Source organism: Diabrotica virgifera, chromosome 2 (assembly GCF_917563875.1).
Source record: "Diabrotica virgifera virgifera chromosome 2, PGI_DIABVI_V3a".
In the NCBI taxonomy this organism is placed as follows: domain Eukaryota; kingdom Metazoa; phylum Arthropoda; class Insecta; order Coleoptera; family Chrysomelidae; genus Diabrotica; species Diabrotica virgifera.
The window spans coordinates 272706660-272722532 of record NC_065444.1 but is presented as its reverse complement, the minus strand read 5'-3'; the positions used below and the strand labels follow the sequence as shown (position 1 = coordinate 272722532).

Sequence of the window (15873 nt, the reverse complement as noted above, 5' to 3'; positions counted from 1 at the left end):
TGACTGGAAAGAGCCTTTTTAAACGACTATAAGGAAGTATTTGAACAAGTAAATATGAATCTGGTAATCAAGATTACTTTATGGAGTTATATAAAGGAGAGAATGAGAATGGTCAATGATTCCAAACTGATTTTGAACTGGAAGTATATAGTTAGAAAGAATTCTTTTCTCTGTAGAAAAAATAAGTGCGATGGTATTGAAGTATTGCAAATCTGATGATTGAAGAATAACAAATAACAATTCATTTAAAGATAATATATGTAAGATATTTGAAATGAATAAAAGGGTTATTTTTTATTTAAGGAAAAACATCATTTTTTTAATACATACCCATTACTCTTCAAAAAGGTGTTGAAAAACAAAAAAAACCTCTTCTTTTCAAAACACTTAACAACCAAGAACAAAACAACTTCTTCCCACGTAAACTTATATTCTATTCAAACATTTCAACTAAAATTTTATATTCTTTGTAATGGCCACTGGTGTGATGGTTGTGCTTTCAACAACAGCCGAGATTGAAGTGACGAATAGCCCCTTCTGAAATGACAATCACGTCAGCCGGAAGCCGTATCGACACACAAACCAACTTAAAGGTTCCGAATTCCCCAAAAGTTACCAATTTTGTCGTCGATCAACTGCAACTTTCAATACAATTGTCTGTAAAGTTGGTTGCATACCTAGTTCCTATTGGAATAAATATTTTAGTAACGATGTAAATAACTAATCGTTACAGCTGCAACAACGAAATTCAGCTACATTTATGTAAAATAGTCATGGCAAATTTCGACAAACGATCTTCTTCTTTCAGTACCCTGTTCGATTATTGAACGTTGGCGATCATGTTGGCAATAATAACTTTGTTTACGGCAGCTCTAAACAGATCAGCAGTGGTCCACTCTCGCAGATTTCGGAGCCAGGATGCTCTTCTTCAGCCTGGATAGCCTCTTCTTCCTGTATTATGAGGTGTAGAAGGTTATACCTCAATGTAGTATGAAGTAAATACTTCTGTTGTATGTAGGTGTATGAATTTATTAAAAATTCTTTAAAATGTATTCAAAAGATAATGGAAAATCACAAAAAATACAAAACGTTTTCGGTCTAAACTGACCATCTTCAGTGTGAACGTCCAGTGTACATGTATTTGGAACTAGCTACTGTAGAAGATATAAAAACCCTTCAATTGCATTGTCAACATATTTAACATGTGGATGTATTTCATCTTTGCTCGAATGCACGTAGTGCTTAGGTGAGAGGCAACAGTTGGTCGTTGAAAGAAAAAACTGCTACCCTCTTTTACCCTGAGTGAAGGGTTATAGGGATATAGCGCAATTCGAAACAATGAGAATATGTGCAATTAAATAACCACATCTACCAATTTTCTATTTTTTTTTTTTCAAAAAAATCTGACAATAAAGTTAATTAATATTTTCTCTTTTGTTGCAGACTTCTGAATCTCCAGAGCCAGTAAAGCCTCCAACGCCCACCCAGGTGTTACAAGAAACGCCCAAAACAAACGGAATAGACCACAGCTCGACGAGAGAAGTACCCAAGCCAGCGCCGCGTCGTATCAACTCTACTTCCAGCGATTCGTCCACGGCACCAATCAATCCTACAGCTCAAACCGCTTCCAGCGCCAAGCCACAAACCAACCACAAGAAAACCTCTTCGAATTCCTCCCTCGAGGATGACACCCAGGTATTTGCGAGGCCCATCACAAGCGAAGAGTTCCAGGCGATGATACCGCCCCATTTCCTTAAACAGCCCCCTCCCGCCAAAACCTCCCCCACCCCCACCGCGACTACTCCTACCGGGTATGATAGTCACGCGAATTCCGTCACGACGGTCACGATAAAACGACCGGAACCGCCTATCGAGCTGCCCCCCTCGCCGAAGGGGCCGGGGCGAGTCACCGAGACCATTACCAAGAGTACCTTTACCGAAACTGTGGTCACTAGGATAACGGACAATAAGTTGGTAGAGCCACTGATTATAGAGGTAGGCGGCCTTTGCAGATAGAGGCTGTTTTTAATATCTCTTACTTTTTTTTAGTTGCTCATGTAGGGGGTACTTGCCGTTTAAAACAATTTTTTGATGTTTTATTAAAAGAAAATAGATATAAGTGCAGTGATAAGATGCTTGAATTTTCAATGATTGTCTTAAACTGTCTCCATGTTTCTGTTTCCCTTGCAACTCTGAAGCAAAGGTTTAGTGGAGCACTTACCTATTTTGTAATGTTATCCACATACCTTGTTGATTATCTTACAGGGACTCTCGCTCCTTGCATCATCCTCTGCAATGTCGATTTCGCCAAACCCTCTCTACGCACCACATGACCAAAGTAATTGATGATTTTTTTGGTCACATTGTTTCGAATCCTACTTGTAACGTGCTGCTGTCTATTCTTATTGCGGTCCAGGGTATTCACAACATTGTTCGCCAGCAAAACATTTCAAACGCTTATAATGCGTTTATCAACTTCCTTCGAAGGCCAGCATGCAGATTCATATAGAAAACTGGAGAAGACCGTTGTTTATACAAGCATTATTTTTGTATCTACGGTGATGTTGTGGCTTTTACATATTTTGGTGAGGTCTGTCATTGCTCCCCTGGCCATGCGTGACCTTTTTACTTCTTTGGTCCATGCTCCGGAATTATATATGATAAGAGGGTGTCCAGATACACAAATTGATTTACCACGTCTATGTCATTGATTCTGATAATCTCTGGCTGGTTGTAATTTCTTCTATCTATGATCATAATGTTTGTTTTTGATTTATTTATGGACAGTCCTGTTTCCAAACTCACTCGTTCTATTCGTTCTAACAGCTCCGTCCATTTTTGGACCATGTTAAACAGTATGGAGCTTATCACTCAGCCTGCTTTACACCCTTGCCAACTGTGAACGTCACCGACAGTTCTTCAAGTATCCTCACTTTTGCCGATTTTCTGAGTTTCTACGTAAAGGTTGACTAGCAATGCCACTAGGTGTTCCGAAGCACCCATTTTCTCCAGGTATTTCCATATTTTGTCCCATCTGACGCAGTCGAATGCTTACTGTACTCAATTACTTCATCGTGGTTTTCCTGACTATACAGTCCCTGCTCAATTTATTAGACTCACCCGAGAAATATCAGTTTTTTTTAATTTCAAGCACCTTCAAGTATCTTCAAAGTGTTACAGAACTGCTAAATGGGTTAAATAAAAATTACTTAATAATCATGCTACATAATTAAGCTAAAAATGGTAATTTTTTTATGGAATTGTGAAAACTTAATTAATGGCAATAGAATGGGCTTAAAGGGTGCAATGAGTCGACTTTTTTCAAATTTAGTTTTTTAGTTAAATTAGTGATTGGTGTTCAATTTTCGTAAAATTTGCAGTGGTGAGTGTTAATATTGTTCTAATGTTGTTTTGTGTGAACGTTAGTTTTTAATTTTTTTAATTTATTTTAAGATATTAATATAAATGTGTTAATTTCTAAAAGATGAATATCTTCGATTGGAATTTTTTCATATGGTGATTGTAACAATCTTTTTGTTGAGCAAATCTCTTCTGTTACTACTCTTTTAGAAAATGTTGTTCTGAAGCTATTTTCTTGTGGCATTTTTATAATCAAGTATATTCAAATGGGAAATAAGCCACAATTTTACCTAAAAATGATTTTATTAACGTTTCGACGCCCAAGTCGGGTGTCGTTGTCAAAATACAAAATAATGTATTTTGACAATTTTATATTATTTTATTAAATATTATTATTATTTATATTATTTTATTAACAATTTTACTCATTATTTTGTATTTTGACAACGACAACCGACTTGGGCGTCGAAAGGTTAATAAAATCATTTTTAGGTAAAATTGTGGCTTATTTCCCATTTGAATATACTTTTAGAAAATATCACATGTTGTCAAAAAGAAATAGCAAAAAAGTGCGGAGTATCTTAATATTCAGTTCGAAGGTTGAGTCAAAAACCTAAAGGGAAACATCATGTTACATCGATTTGGAGGGGTTGGTATTGGCAGAAAGATTTCAGTCACTCCCAGAGGAAACGATTTGTAATGAATTTGGCTGTAAAACACAGAAGAGTCATTCATAGCGATATAAGGAATAAATTGGAAGAAGCATAGTGTTCAGTATCGGAGTCCACTGTACGCTGAAATTTGTACAGTATGGGATTCAAATGTCATAGGCCAGTTAAGGAACCAAAACCATCACCACAAATGCTAAAGAAACGCTTAGTTTCGGCCAATTTGCATAAATATTATATGACTAAAATATTAATGCAAATTGGCCCAAACTAAGCTTTTTTGAGCATTTATGGTGATAGTTGGTTGTTTAGATATTTCCTGAACTGGCCTATGACATTTGAATCCCATACTGTACAAATTTCAGCGTACATTGGACTTCGATACTGAACACTCTGATTCTTCCAATTCATTCCGTATATCGTTATGGGTGACTCTTCTGTGTTATACAGCCAAATTTATTAAAAATCGTTGCCCTCTAGGAGTGACTGAAATATTTCTGCCATACCAACCCCTCCAAATCGATGTAACATCATGTTTCCCTTTAGGTTTTTGACTCCACCGTCGAACTAAAGATTAAAATACACTGCACGTCTTTGCTATTTCTTTTTGAAAACATGCAATATTTTCTAAAAGAGCAGCAACAGATTTGCTCAACAAAAAGATTTTTACAATCACCCATATGAAAAAATTTCAATCAAAGATATTCATCTTTTAGAAATTAACATATTTCTATTAATGTCTTAAAATAAATATGTCTTAAATAATAATGTCTTAAAAAAATTGAAAACTAACGTTCACATAGAAAAATATTAACACTCACCAATGCAAATTTTACGAAAATTGAACACCAATCACTAATTTAACTAAAAAACTAAAGTTGAAAAAAGTCGAGTCATTGCGCCCTTTTAGCCCATTCTATTGTCATCTATCAAGTTTTCACAATTCAATCTAAAACTTTCACCATTTTTAACTTAATTATGTAGAACAATTATTAAGTAATTATTATTTAACCTATTCAGCAGTTTCGTACGACTTTGAGCATACTTTTAAGGTGTTTCAAATGAAAGAAACTGATATTTCTAGGGTGAGTCTAATAAATTGAGCAGGGACTGTAGTTCATAGTTGTTCCTTTATATTCACAGTCTGTAGCAGCAGTATCATAGTTTCCAGATTTAGGGTGCGTTCCTTGTTTGCTTTTTTTATTCCAGGTCCATTCGTATCCCACACGAAGCTAGACAATTTATAGTCTACGGTGACTAAGCGATCCTTTTCCGCTGCACCAAGCCTTCGAACCACGTTGTTTCACCACTAACTTGACAGGATTTTTCTCTGCTGATTGTCCACGTAAGCGACCAACTTAGAAAAACTCCCAAATAGGTTAGCACTTTCTTATCACTGACGGTGCGGACAGGTTCCAAGAGCCATTGTTTCTTGGTTTTCTTTATCGTTTATTCTCGAAAATGTCAGTGCCTGCATTAGCGTACCACAGGTAAAATCAAGGAGACCTCTTTAGAATATACATATTGTTGTAAACATTTATATCTGTCTCTCTTTCTCTAATTCTGTTACCTGTCACGATTTGTATCTTGTCGATTCTCCTTCTAATATGATTTCTTTCGTACACATCGTTGTAGAATTTTTGCTTGTATTTTTACTTCTTTTTCAGAAAATATCTCTCTTCATTCTTGACCTCTTGGAGGGAGTGTAATGGTAGTCGTGTATGGTCCGTCTCCATAGATCTCTGGTCTCTGGTCATTTCTATTACATCATGCATAGATCTTTTGCAACTTCTTATGATCTGGTCAATCCATCTCGTTGGAGACCTTCCTCATAGCGTTCAGATTTCTACCTTCCTTTGAATGATGAATCTCTCTATATTGTCTATGTCTGACCTCATGACATGTCCAAAATATTTCAATTGTGGCAGTTGGATTTTTACGGAAAGTCTCTTACAAATCTTTAGTTCTTTTAGAATAGAATTATTTGTTCTCCGGTCGGTCCATGGAATTGGCAACATTCTTCTCCAACAGAACCTTTCAGAGGTGTCTATCTTTCTCCTGTCTGATTGCCTTACTGTCCAAGATTCTCATCCATCTATCAGATATACAAAGTGTATTATATTTTGATTTAGTTTTTTTTTTCTTATCTTAGTATTTATCAGTAATCAAATAGTTTTTATTTTTCTAAATACGTCATAACTTGTTCTAGATAACGCGTCTTCACTCTGTTTCATTCCTACCAAAAGATATTTTAGAGATAGCTTGAAATTTTTAATATTAAACAACTTACCAAAAAATTGTTTTTAATGGCATCGTATGGTTTTCTATGCATGAAGCTATTGTTTATCTGACATGCACCTACTGCACCGTTTGTAGCATGATTTGGGTATATTGGAACCATATGGCTATTCGAATCTAAAAGCACTCAATAATATTGTCAATTTATAATGTAAGATTCATGAATTATAACGTAAATATTAAGGTTAGAGAATAGTAAAGGGATGCTTTTTGGTTTAGAATGGGAATGTATCTCGTAGATGTTGAGTGGTTTCCGGATGATCCGAGAAGAGATGTGGAGGAGCTCTGTATAGAAATGCATTTTTTTTAATAAATCTTTTTTAAAATCCACAAGGAAATTAGCCAGCTACTTGCTGTAGCTGGCTGTACACCATTAATCACAAAAAATTTCAAAAATCCTTTATAAAAGGTATATTTTTATTAAAACCCCTTAAAGGGCTACATCACAGAACGTTCTCGTGACAACAGTTCCATCGTCTGTGCTTTTTACAGGTAAAAGACATGCTTGAGTCACCAAGCTATGTGGGTAAAAACCCTTTAACTGATGATGGAATTGTTATTTGGAAAACGTTTTGTGACGTAGCCATTTAAGGAATTTTAATAAAACATATCTTTATAAAGAAATTTCGATGGTTTAGTGTGAAAATCTCGTATCTCATTTTACAGAAAATTTTACAGGATTAACTTTAAACTGAATTTCTGCATACTCTAACCTAAAATATGTGTAGATGTGTTCACAATCAAAATACGTTAAGTTAAATGCTTGTTTTTAAGATAGAGTATGCAGAAATTCAGTAAGTCTGACCTGTAAAATTTTCTGTGAAATGAGATACGAGGTTTTCACACTAAGCCATCGATTTGGTAATTTTTTTAAATATTTTTGTTGATAGATTGGACCGGTACTCGATAGTTGATAAAGTATTGGAAAATACCGGTTTTATACTGACAACAATTGTATTGTTTGTGTTGTAAATCACTGGTATAGATATAGCCTTTCAAGTTTCCACTACTAGGCCTGATGATGGGGTATATATTTCTAAACCCCGAAACCGGTTACCTCAACATCAACTCTTTTACTATTTTGCTTCAAGTTTCGAAATCGTTTTCAAAATACAAATTTTGCAAAATTATACAAATCATTTTCTATTAGATATCTGAAATCTATGAAATTCTCGGTTTTTGTTAGAGTATTGATGTTCACTTATTGTAACATTTAATAATCGCGAAGTTTCACCTAAATAATAGCTATTTGTATAACAAGGGAGGAAAGTGCTACTTTTCCTCCCGAGAATGAAGTTTACTGCCCGACGCGTAGCGGAGGGCAGTAATCATTCAAGGGAGGAAAAGGCACTTTACTCCCATGTTATACATATGGTTTTTCCACCTTCCTCAAATAACAAGTCATTTTTTCATTTTTACTTAATTTATTTATATAACTAACCAACAAAATTTATTAGAACTAAAACTAACAAGTACGTACAATATAACTGTCAACTGTCAAATATAAGTCAAATTAATAATGTAAACATTGTTAAATCAAAATAACAATTTACTGTTTTTTACCATTCTGCAAAATACAGAGTGTTTTATAAATAAACGTTAAAATGTATAGAAACTTACGTAATAGAAAATAGATATTGTACAGGGCGTCAATAAGTTACATTTCATGAATGAAATACCATGACGTCACTTTTACTTTTCCTCCCTAGGGAGGAAAAATATTTTCCTCCCTAGGGAGGAAAAGTACAACTTTGCTCCCTACAATCAGGTCCGGAAAAGTATACTTTCGGTAGAGGTAGGTGGAAAAAGTTTTTGCATTCACGAGGTAGATCCATAAAATACAACCTTTGTTTTTACTTTTTAATCATTAGGTTTGGTTTTAGATAAAATAGATCTCGATGTAAGTATATGTCGTTTTAAATGTTGTTCAAGTGTGGAATTTACTTCCTATCGTTTTCCTATTATATAATTTGTCGTTGGTGAAACCGGCCATTAGTGGCTTGTCTATTACAAGTTTTGAATGAGCAATAATTATTGTATAATCTGCAAAATTTTGCTGTAAGTAGAAACGTGTAAAAAACCTGTTGAATCATGGCTCGATGACTAAGCAGATAAATTCCTTTTTAAGCCGGGATCCGTTGGAGTGTGGCATGGCACTCCAAAAGGGGCGGAGATTACGTACCTAGTATGTATCAGCTTCTGACTTCTTTTTAACAGTGTTCATTTACCAACAAAACGACGGTAGACTTCGCGCTGATCCAGGCCTGCCATAAATATAAAGAGTTCGGTCCTAGCCCAAGGATCGTAAATCACAAATTTTGAGAAAAATAACGCTATTTCACGTTGCGATGAATCCCGTTTTTAGTTTTTATCTTCTTCTATTACATATCTTCTATTTCTCTTGGCGTGCCACGCCACGTTTCGTTGGATCCCATTCCCAGCTTTAGCCTGAAACCTGTAAATGTTTTTCAAAAGGCATAGTATGACATCCATAAGTGGATCCAAGTCTTTAAAAAACTGGAATGTATTTATTCATTTGTTATCGATGCATTTTCATACAGATTATAGATGATTTTGAAGAGTACATAAATAATTCAGATTATATAGTTTTGTTAAAAAATGCATTTCGTTACTGAATCTTCGTAAGGTAAGTATATCTAACTTTTGAATATTTGGCATTTTGGATTGTATTAATTTTATTTTGTATGATTTTGTATGTACTGATCGGAATTATGTTACAAAGAAAAAAAACCCGAAAATATTAGCACAGTGATTTTTAAACAAACACCAAGGTTTTTCTATAAATCAATTCACAAACAAAATGAATATTTATGCAGCTATTTCATGTATGAGTTGCATTTTGCATTGTTTAATCACCATTAAAGAATACCACGCGTAAATTCCGCTATTAATGATTTACTGCTACATATTTTTATATCTAGAAAATCTTATGAATATGCGTGTTAAACATGTGTATAACAATTGTTTTATAACTCAACAAATTTTAACTCCGACGCCCCTGACGCAGGAGCGTCATTTGAAATTTTGTTTGGGGGGGCAAGCACTATATATACAATACATTATATATGATGTTATGATGAATATTGATGTATTTTCTGTAAATTTCAGTCATTTTCAGGGCCAGGGGGGGGGGGGGCAAATGCCCCCCTGGACGGCCAAATGACACCCCTGCCCTGACGGGCATAAGGAGTTTCGAGAAAGAAGAATAACACTTTTAAAGTTTAACACCTCCTCACTTGTTTAAGTACCGAAGTGTCTGATTAAGCTGGCCAAAACGAAAATTTCAAAGACTAGCATTTCCGGACGATTCTTATCCCTAAAGCAGGTAGTTAAATGTGACGTCATCCGCCACTATCTCCTTAAATAATATAACCATACAAATTTGACAGCTGTCACTTCGTAACAGGAGGTGGAGGTTTCGTTTGGGAGCCAAGCAAATAATTATATTCATAATTCTACTTAAATAGGCAACTTAGTTTCGTTTAGATTCAGAGGTGTTCATGTAGCCCCACTGAAGAGGTCTGAAGAGGCCGAAACTGACGTATGGGGATGGTGGATCACCCCTGAACTGAAATGAAACATAAGCTCTTTTTAATTTTTCATTTTACTCATATTTTGAGTACACTGAATTAACTTTCGTTGGAATTTTTCCAAGACGAATAGACGGAATGTGACTTCATATTTATACTCCCTTCCGTCTCCTTTATTCGTCGTCTCCTTGCCTTATAAATTGTAAAAAGCAGAGATTAAAGATGTACCCAGAAATTGGTTCCACGAGAGGTTTCAGATTCTTCCTTTACATCTGGGACTTCTCATTTCTCTCTAATTATTATTAGTTTCCTTGAACATATTATACGAGTTCTTGACAGAGATTTAACGACTCATTTTTTTTAACAATTTTTTTAAACCGTTAAGAATCCAAACGTTGAAAAAATTCGCCAACTACAAATTGCCCATTGTTTTGTATCGTTATATTTTTCTATTATGTGCTGTAATGAGTAATAATAACCGAGAAACGTAATATAAGAAGATATAAAAATCCGAGAATAGGTAGAAAAATCTTCTCATAAGCACTTTCCTAGATTAATACTACATACCTTCACACTTTAATTATGGTGTACGGTAATCAAACACAATCTTATATTTAATTATATCTTCAAGGTTTTCCCAAGTAATCCATTTACTCTAGACAATTTAGGCCGGTCAATGTTGATACTTCTTCAAGAACATGCTACAAAATTAACTAACAATTTTATATACAGATTACATTTTACATTAGAGAGTTATTGCCAACGTCTTTTAAGTCGACCTGTAATAAAAGATCCTTTATTTTGACATATAAGCATGCGCAGTATTGCGTCTTTTATTTTTGTCTTTTAATAAAATACAGGCCGCCTGTATTTAATGAAAATTAGAGGACACCTTTATTTTAATAAAAGTTCCTTTATTTTGACATAACGTGTCAAAAATGTGAAGAAAGGTCTAACTTCACTTGTATTTTGAATTTATCCTGTCGCTTCTTTGGATTGATAATTTATGTATTGTGGGATTTATTTTTGATTAAACTTTCATCATTAAAGTTGTATGTTGGGTTTTATTTATTAAAAACAACTCTAAGTAATATTCTGAGATATAGATTATTGATGTTTTGACCCAAACGAATATAGAAAAGAACATTTTATTGAAGCTTGAGTTATTACAAGAAGTTGTAAAAAGGAATATTACGTAAATAATTTTAAATTGTTACTAATTACAATGATCAAACTTAAAATATCAGTAACTCATTTATTAAACTCAATATATTTTACATTTTTCTATACAAATAAATATTTATTGAAGATATAAGAGATTGAAGATATAAGATCAATAAATTTTAATGAAAGTTAGGATTTGTTAAAATTCTAGATTCAAAATAGAGTTCTATTCAACAGATATATAACAACAGGTTAACAAAATAAAACAAAGGTTCAAGTATTTATTTTTGAAAATTTAATCTTTTATAGATTAGAATCTATAAAGTTTTTAATCAAAAGTATTAATACACTTTCATTTTCATGCCATCTTCTTCTTTTGGTTCTTATCCGTTTCGAATGTTGGAAATCATATAGCAATCGTAACCTTGCTAGCTGCGATTCGAAACAGTTCCATTGATATTCTTCCTCTACCAGGTCTTACCTTACGCTTACCTTTGACTGTACCTTGCAATATGTACTGCAGCAGGGAGTAACGGTGCTGATTTATCATATGTGTCCCAGATACTGCAGTTTTATGCGTTTAATGGTAAACACAATCTCCAATTCCTTCTTCATTCCTCCTTGTTCGTGATCCATTTCATGCCATCAGTATTTGTTTATTTAAACATTGCCAAAAAAATTAATAAAAACCAGCATAAAGCTTAATTCTTCTATTATCTTTTTGTATATCGGGAAGTTTATCTGACAGATTAGAGGTCTTTTCATTTTCAGATAACTAATTATTAGGAAGTTTATATAACAGTATCCTTAGTATCTGTCTTTTCAGCTCCGGATAACTAGTTAACGGGAAGTTTTTCTCTGTCAGATATCTATTAGTATCTAATCTGTCAGATAAACTTCCTGATAACTAGTTATCCAGAGGTGAAAAGAAAGAAAGAGAGGGCCATAATGGATAAAAGATCAAACGCCAATAGCATGTATGTATATATTTATAAATTTATTATTTAAAACCTGCTAATGATCATAAAATACTTAAAATCAGTCACCAATATAATATTTATATTTATTTATAAATTAATTAACAAACTGCAGTCCAATAAAAATAAAATTAGTTTAAGCGCTAGCTTTAAATGTCGAACAATAATTTTAAACAAACACACACACAATTTAGTCGCATTAGATTAGCTCCTGGTTGAAAATGTACTGCCACAGTTTCTATATCAATATCAACAGCACACTCATTTGCCAGTATTTCAACGTTTTCTCTATTATGTACTACTGCAATATGTAAAACTGAACAAGCTGATATTATTCTTTGAATAAAAGGTAACTTGCATCTCATTACATATGGTAAAATGGGAAATCTCTTCACAATACCAAATGTTCTTTCAATAACAATTCTTGAAGGGATTTGTGATGGATTATAAAAACACAACTTCTGTCTGAAAATTCTGGAATGGTGTCATTCGGTAGTTGTAGTTGAGGAATGGATATCCACTATTCCCTTATAATATATTCTCCAGAAATTCCAAATTACACATACCCATAATGCAAAAGTATTTAAAAACTCCTAAAATAGTATTTCCAATTTATTGCACTTCCATATTATTGAACGATGAGTATTATGGGATATATTATGTTGTTCTCTAAACATCTTTAAATGACAAAATAATTAAATTTAACGTTTTACTCTTCAATTATCTTATTTTAATTTATATCGACAAATGGAATTTTATAGGTTATTTTTATATTTACAAAAATATTTCATGTCATTTGTCAAAATAAAAGATTCTTTAACTGCGTTTGCAATACCACTCTTTTAGACCCGTCCTGTATTTGTCCTTTATTAAAGTATCCTGTAATAAAGGATCCTTTATTTGCCGGTGGCAATAACTCTCTATTCACTTGCTCAAGATCGAATGCAATGGAAATATTTAAGGGAGGTATATTTTCAGCAGTGGACTCAAAAGGGTTAATGATGATGTTGATTACATTCACAATAATATAACTTACGAAATGCTGTATATGAAACAAATTAGCCTAGAACACATGTCGTTTTATGAGCGTCCTAGACGACACTTCTTCTTCTTCTTCCATTAATGAAGGTTGGCTATAACCATGGAACATTCGTCTCTATCTTCCGCTTTTCTTAAAATCGTCTGTGTCTTTAACCCGGTCCAGTCGCTATTTTTCAACCAGGTTCAGCCAGTATATTTGTCGTCCACCAGGACCTTTTTTCCTTCGATTTTACCCTTTATAATCAGCTGTAACAACTCGTACTTATGATTTCTAAGTATGTGCCCAAATATGATGTTTTTCTCCTTTTCGGAAAAATGTTTTTCACATATGTTGTTAGGGCCAACGAGTTCTATTATAGAACCAGAAATTTTTTTTTCAGAATTTTACAATATTGCAATACATGTTGCTTAAATTGCTGGTATATGTCTTATAATAATTTACTTTTCATTTTTGTTGATGTACAGTTATGACCATCGAATAGTTTACACTCTTTAATCGGTGTCGGAAAGTTGGTCGAGAACACTTCGTCGACGGACAATTGGTCGACAACATTTGGGCGACAAAGAGTTGGTCGAATGCACAATTCGTCGACGAACATTTGGTCGAATGGATTTTTTGTCGACAAAGACACAAAGGGAATAATACATGGCGGAAATACGCCAATATACAGGGTGTCCCGAAAAGAATGGTCATAAATCATACCACACATTCTGGGGTCAAAAATAGTTCGGTTGAACTTAACTTACCTTAGTACAAATGTGCTCATAAAAAAAGTTACAGCCCTTTGAAGTTACAAAATGAAAATCGATTTTTTTCAATATGTCGAAAACTCTCAAAGATTTTTTATTGAAAACGGGCATGTATCATTCTTATGACAGGCTCACCTTAAAACCAAATTATAGTGAAATTTTTCCACCCCATAAAAAATTTATGGGGATTTTGTTCCCTTGAACCCCCCCAAACTTTTGTGTATGTTCCAATTAATTCATTATTGTGGTACAATTAGTTGAACACAACGTTTTTAAAACTTTTTTGCCTCCTAGTATTTTTTCGATAAGCCAGTTTTTATCGAGATGCGGCTACTTTTTTACTATATTTACATAAAAAATTTATGGGGGTTTTGTTCCTTTAAACCCCCCAAATGTTTGTGTACGTTCCAATTAAACTATTATTGTGGTACCATTAGTTAAACACAGTGTTTTTAAAACTTTTTTGTCTCTTAGTCTTTTTTTGATAAGTTAACTTTTATCGAGATGTGGCTTCTTTTTCAAAATATACCAAAAAATTTAAGTTATAAATAAATTTTCAGATCATACTTAACCATATACAAATAGGTGGTGGATTCGACAAATATTCAAAATATCTCGATAAACACTGCCTTATGAAAAAAGTACTAAGAGGCAAAAAAGTTTTAAAAATATTGTGTTTAACTAATGGTGCCACAATAATAATTTAAATGGAACGTACATAAAAGTTTGGGGGGGTTTAAGGGAACAAAACCCCCATAAAATTTTTATGGGGTACACAAATTTCACTATAATTTTTTTTTAAGATGCTGCTACCATAAAGATTCCTCATGTCCATTTTCAATAAAAAACCTCTAGAAGTTTTCGATATATTAAAAAAAATCGGTTTTCATTTTGTAACTTTAAAGGGATGTAACTTTTTTTGTGTGCACTATTGTATATAGGTAAGTGAGGTTTAATCAACCTATTTTTGACCCCAGAATCTGTGGTATAATTTATGACCAATCTTTTCGGGACACCCTGTATATAAAGTTAGTTTCTTTGTACCATATCAAAAAAATTATTTTATAGATTGCCAGTCCTAAGCCTTGGATAAAGTAAAGGGAAGTTTATTCTCACGATTTCTTTACTTTTTTATTGATATTTACTGATTATTGCAGTCCAAAACATTGTACGGAAATGCCTCGATTCCCTAACATTTTATTTACCTCAGCATCTCACATATTTCGTCTTGTCAGCAAGTGCCCCCAAATTTGATTGGTCCGGAAATGCTCCGTTCGCAAGTGCGCCGACACCAAAAAGAAGAATGGTACATCACTAATTAAAATATCGGTTTATATTTGCTGTCTACTCTCCCACCGCAGCCAATTTTTTCATTAAATTTAAAAATAATTAAGATTTAGAAAAGAAAATTAACAAAAGCCCAAAAAAAATAAAATCAGATTTGTGTAATACAATATTCCAGTTAACAAAATATAAACCAATAATCCGTCATTTGTCACCATTAATCCCTTTATCCTAAAGATAAATAACAGTTTGTCGACGAAAAATCCGTTCGATCAAATGTTCGTCGACGAATTGTACATTCGATGAATTGTGCATTCGACCAACTGTTTGTCGACCAAAAATGTTGTCGACTAATTTTCCGTCGGCGAAGTGTTCTCGACCAACTTTCCTAGACCCCTCTTTAAAATTTGCCAATTTTTTTAATTATTACCTCGTTTAAACTCATTTAAACTCACCTTTTACGTCAAAGTGACGTTACCAGTGGAGGACCCAGAATAGGTTGTTGAAAACTAAAAAATCCAAATACCCCAGGCTGTGGGTGAAAAATAGGTCGATTTCAGGATATAATTCAGGAATTTTTGAAACCTATCAGGTGTTGTAAAAGACGATGCCAGGAATAACTTCTACTAAAATGTAACCAAAAATATTGTGCGCTTTTTTTTATTGCGATTTTCATTTGTTAAATTTGCAATTTTTAATGATTTTTAATTTTGCAGCTTAGGATATTGATTTTAGAGAAAGACTTTTTAATATAAAGTTGTAGTAAATTAAAAAACCTAC

At 33.5% G+C, this 15873-nt stretch overlaps 1 protein-coding gene across 7 annotated transcripts in view; it reads left to right on the top strand.

The window, feature by feature from the left end:
• Positions 1 to 15873, top strand: part of LOC126880627 (protein lap4-like) — a 506864-nt gene that overhangs the window by 381234 nt on the left and 109757 nt on the right. For 6 of the 7 annotated variants that reach the window (XR_007696657.1, XM_050644639.1, XM_050644640.1 and 3 more), the window contains one exon: positions 1444 to 1995. Coding sequence is in view for 6 of the 7 variants with exons in the window: in XM_050644639.1 (XP_050500596.1) it covers positions 1444 to 1995 (552 nt within the window). In the remaining variant the exon portion in view is untranslated. The remainder of the gene's footprint in view (positions 1 to 1443; positions 1996 to 15873) is intronic. The other variant, XM_050644642.1, reaches the window with a different exon arrangement.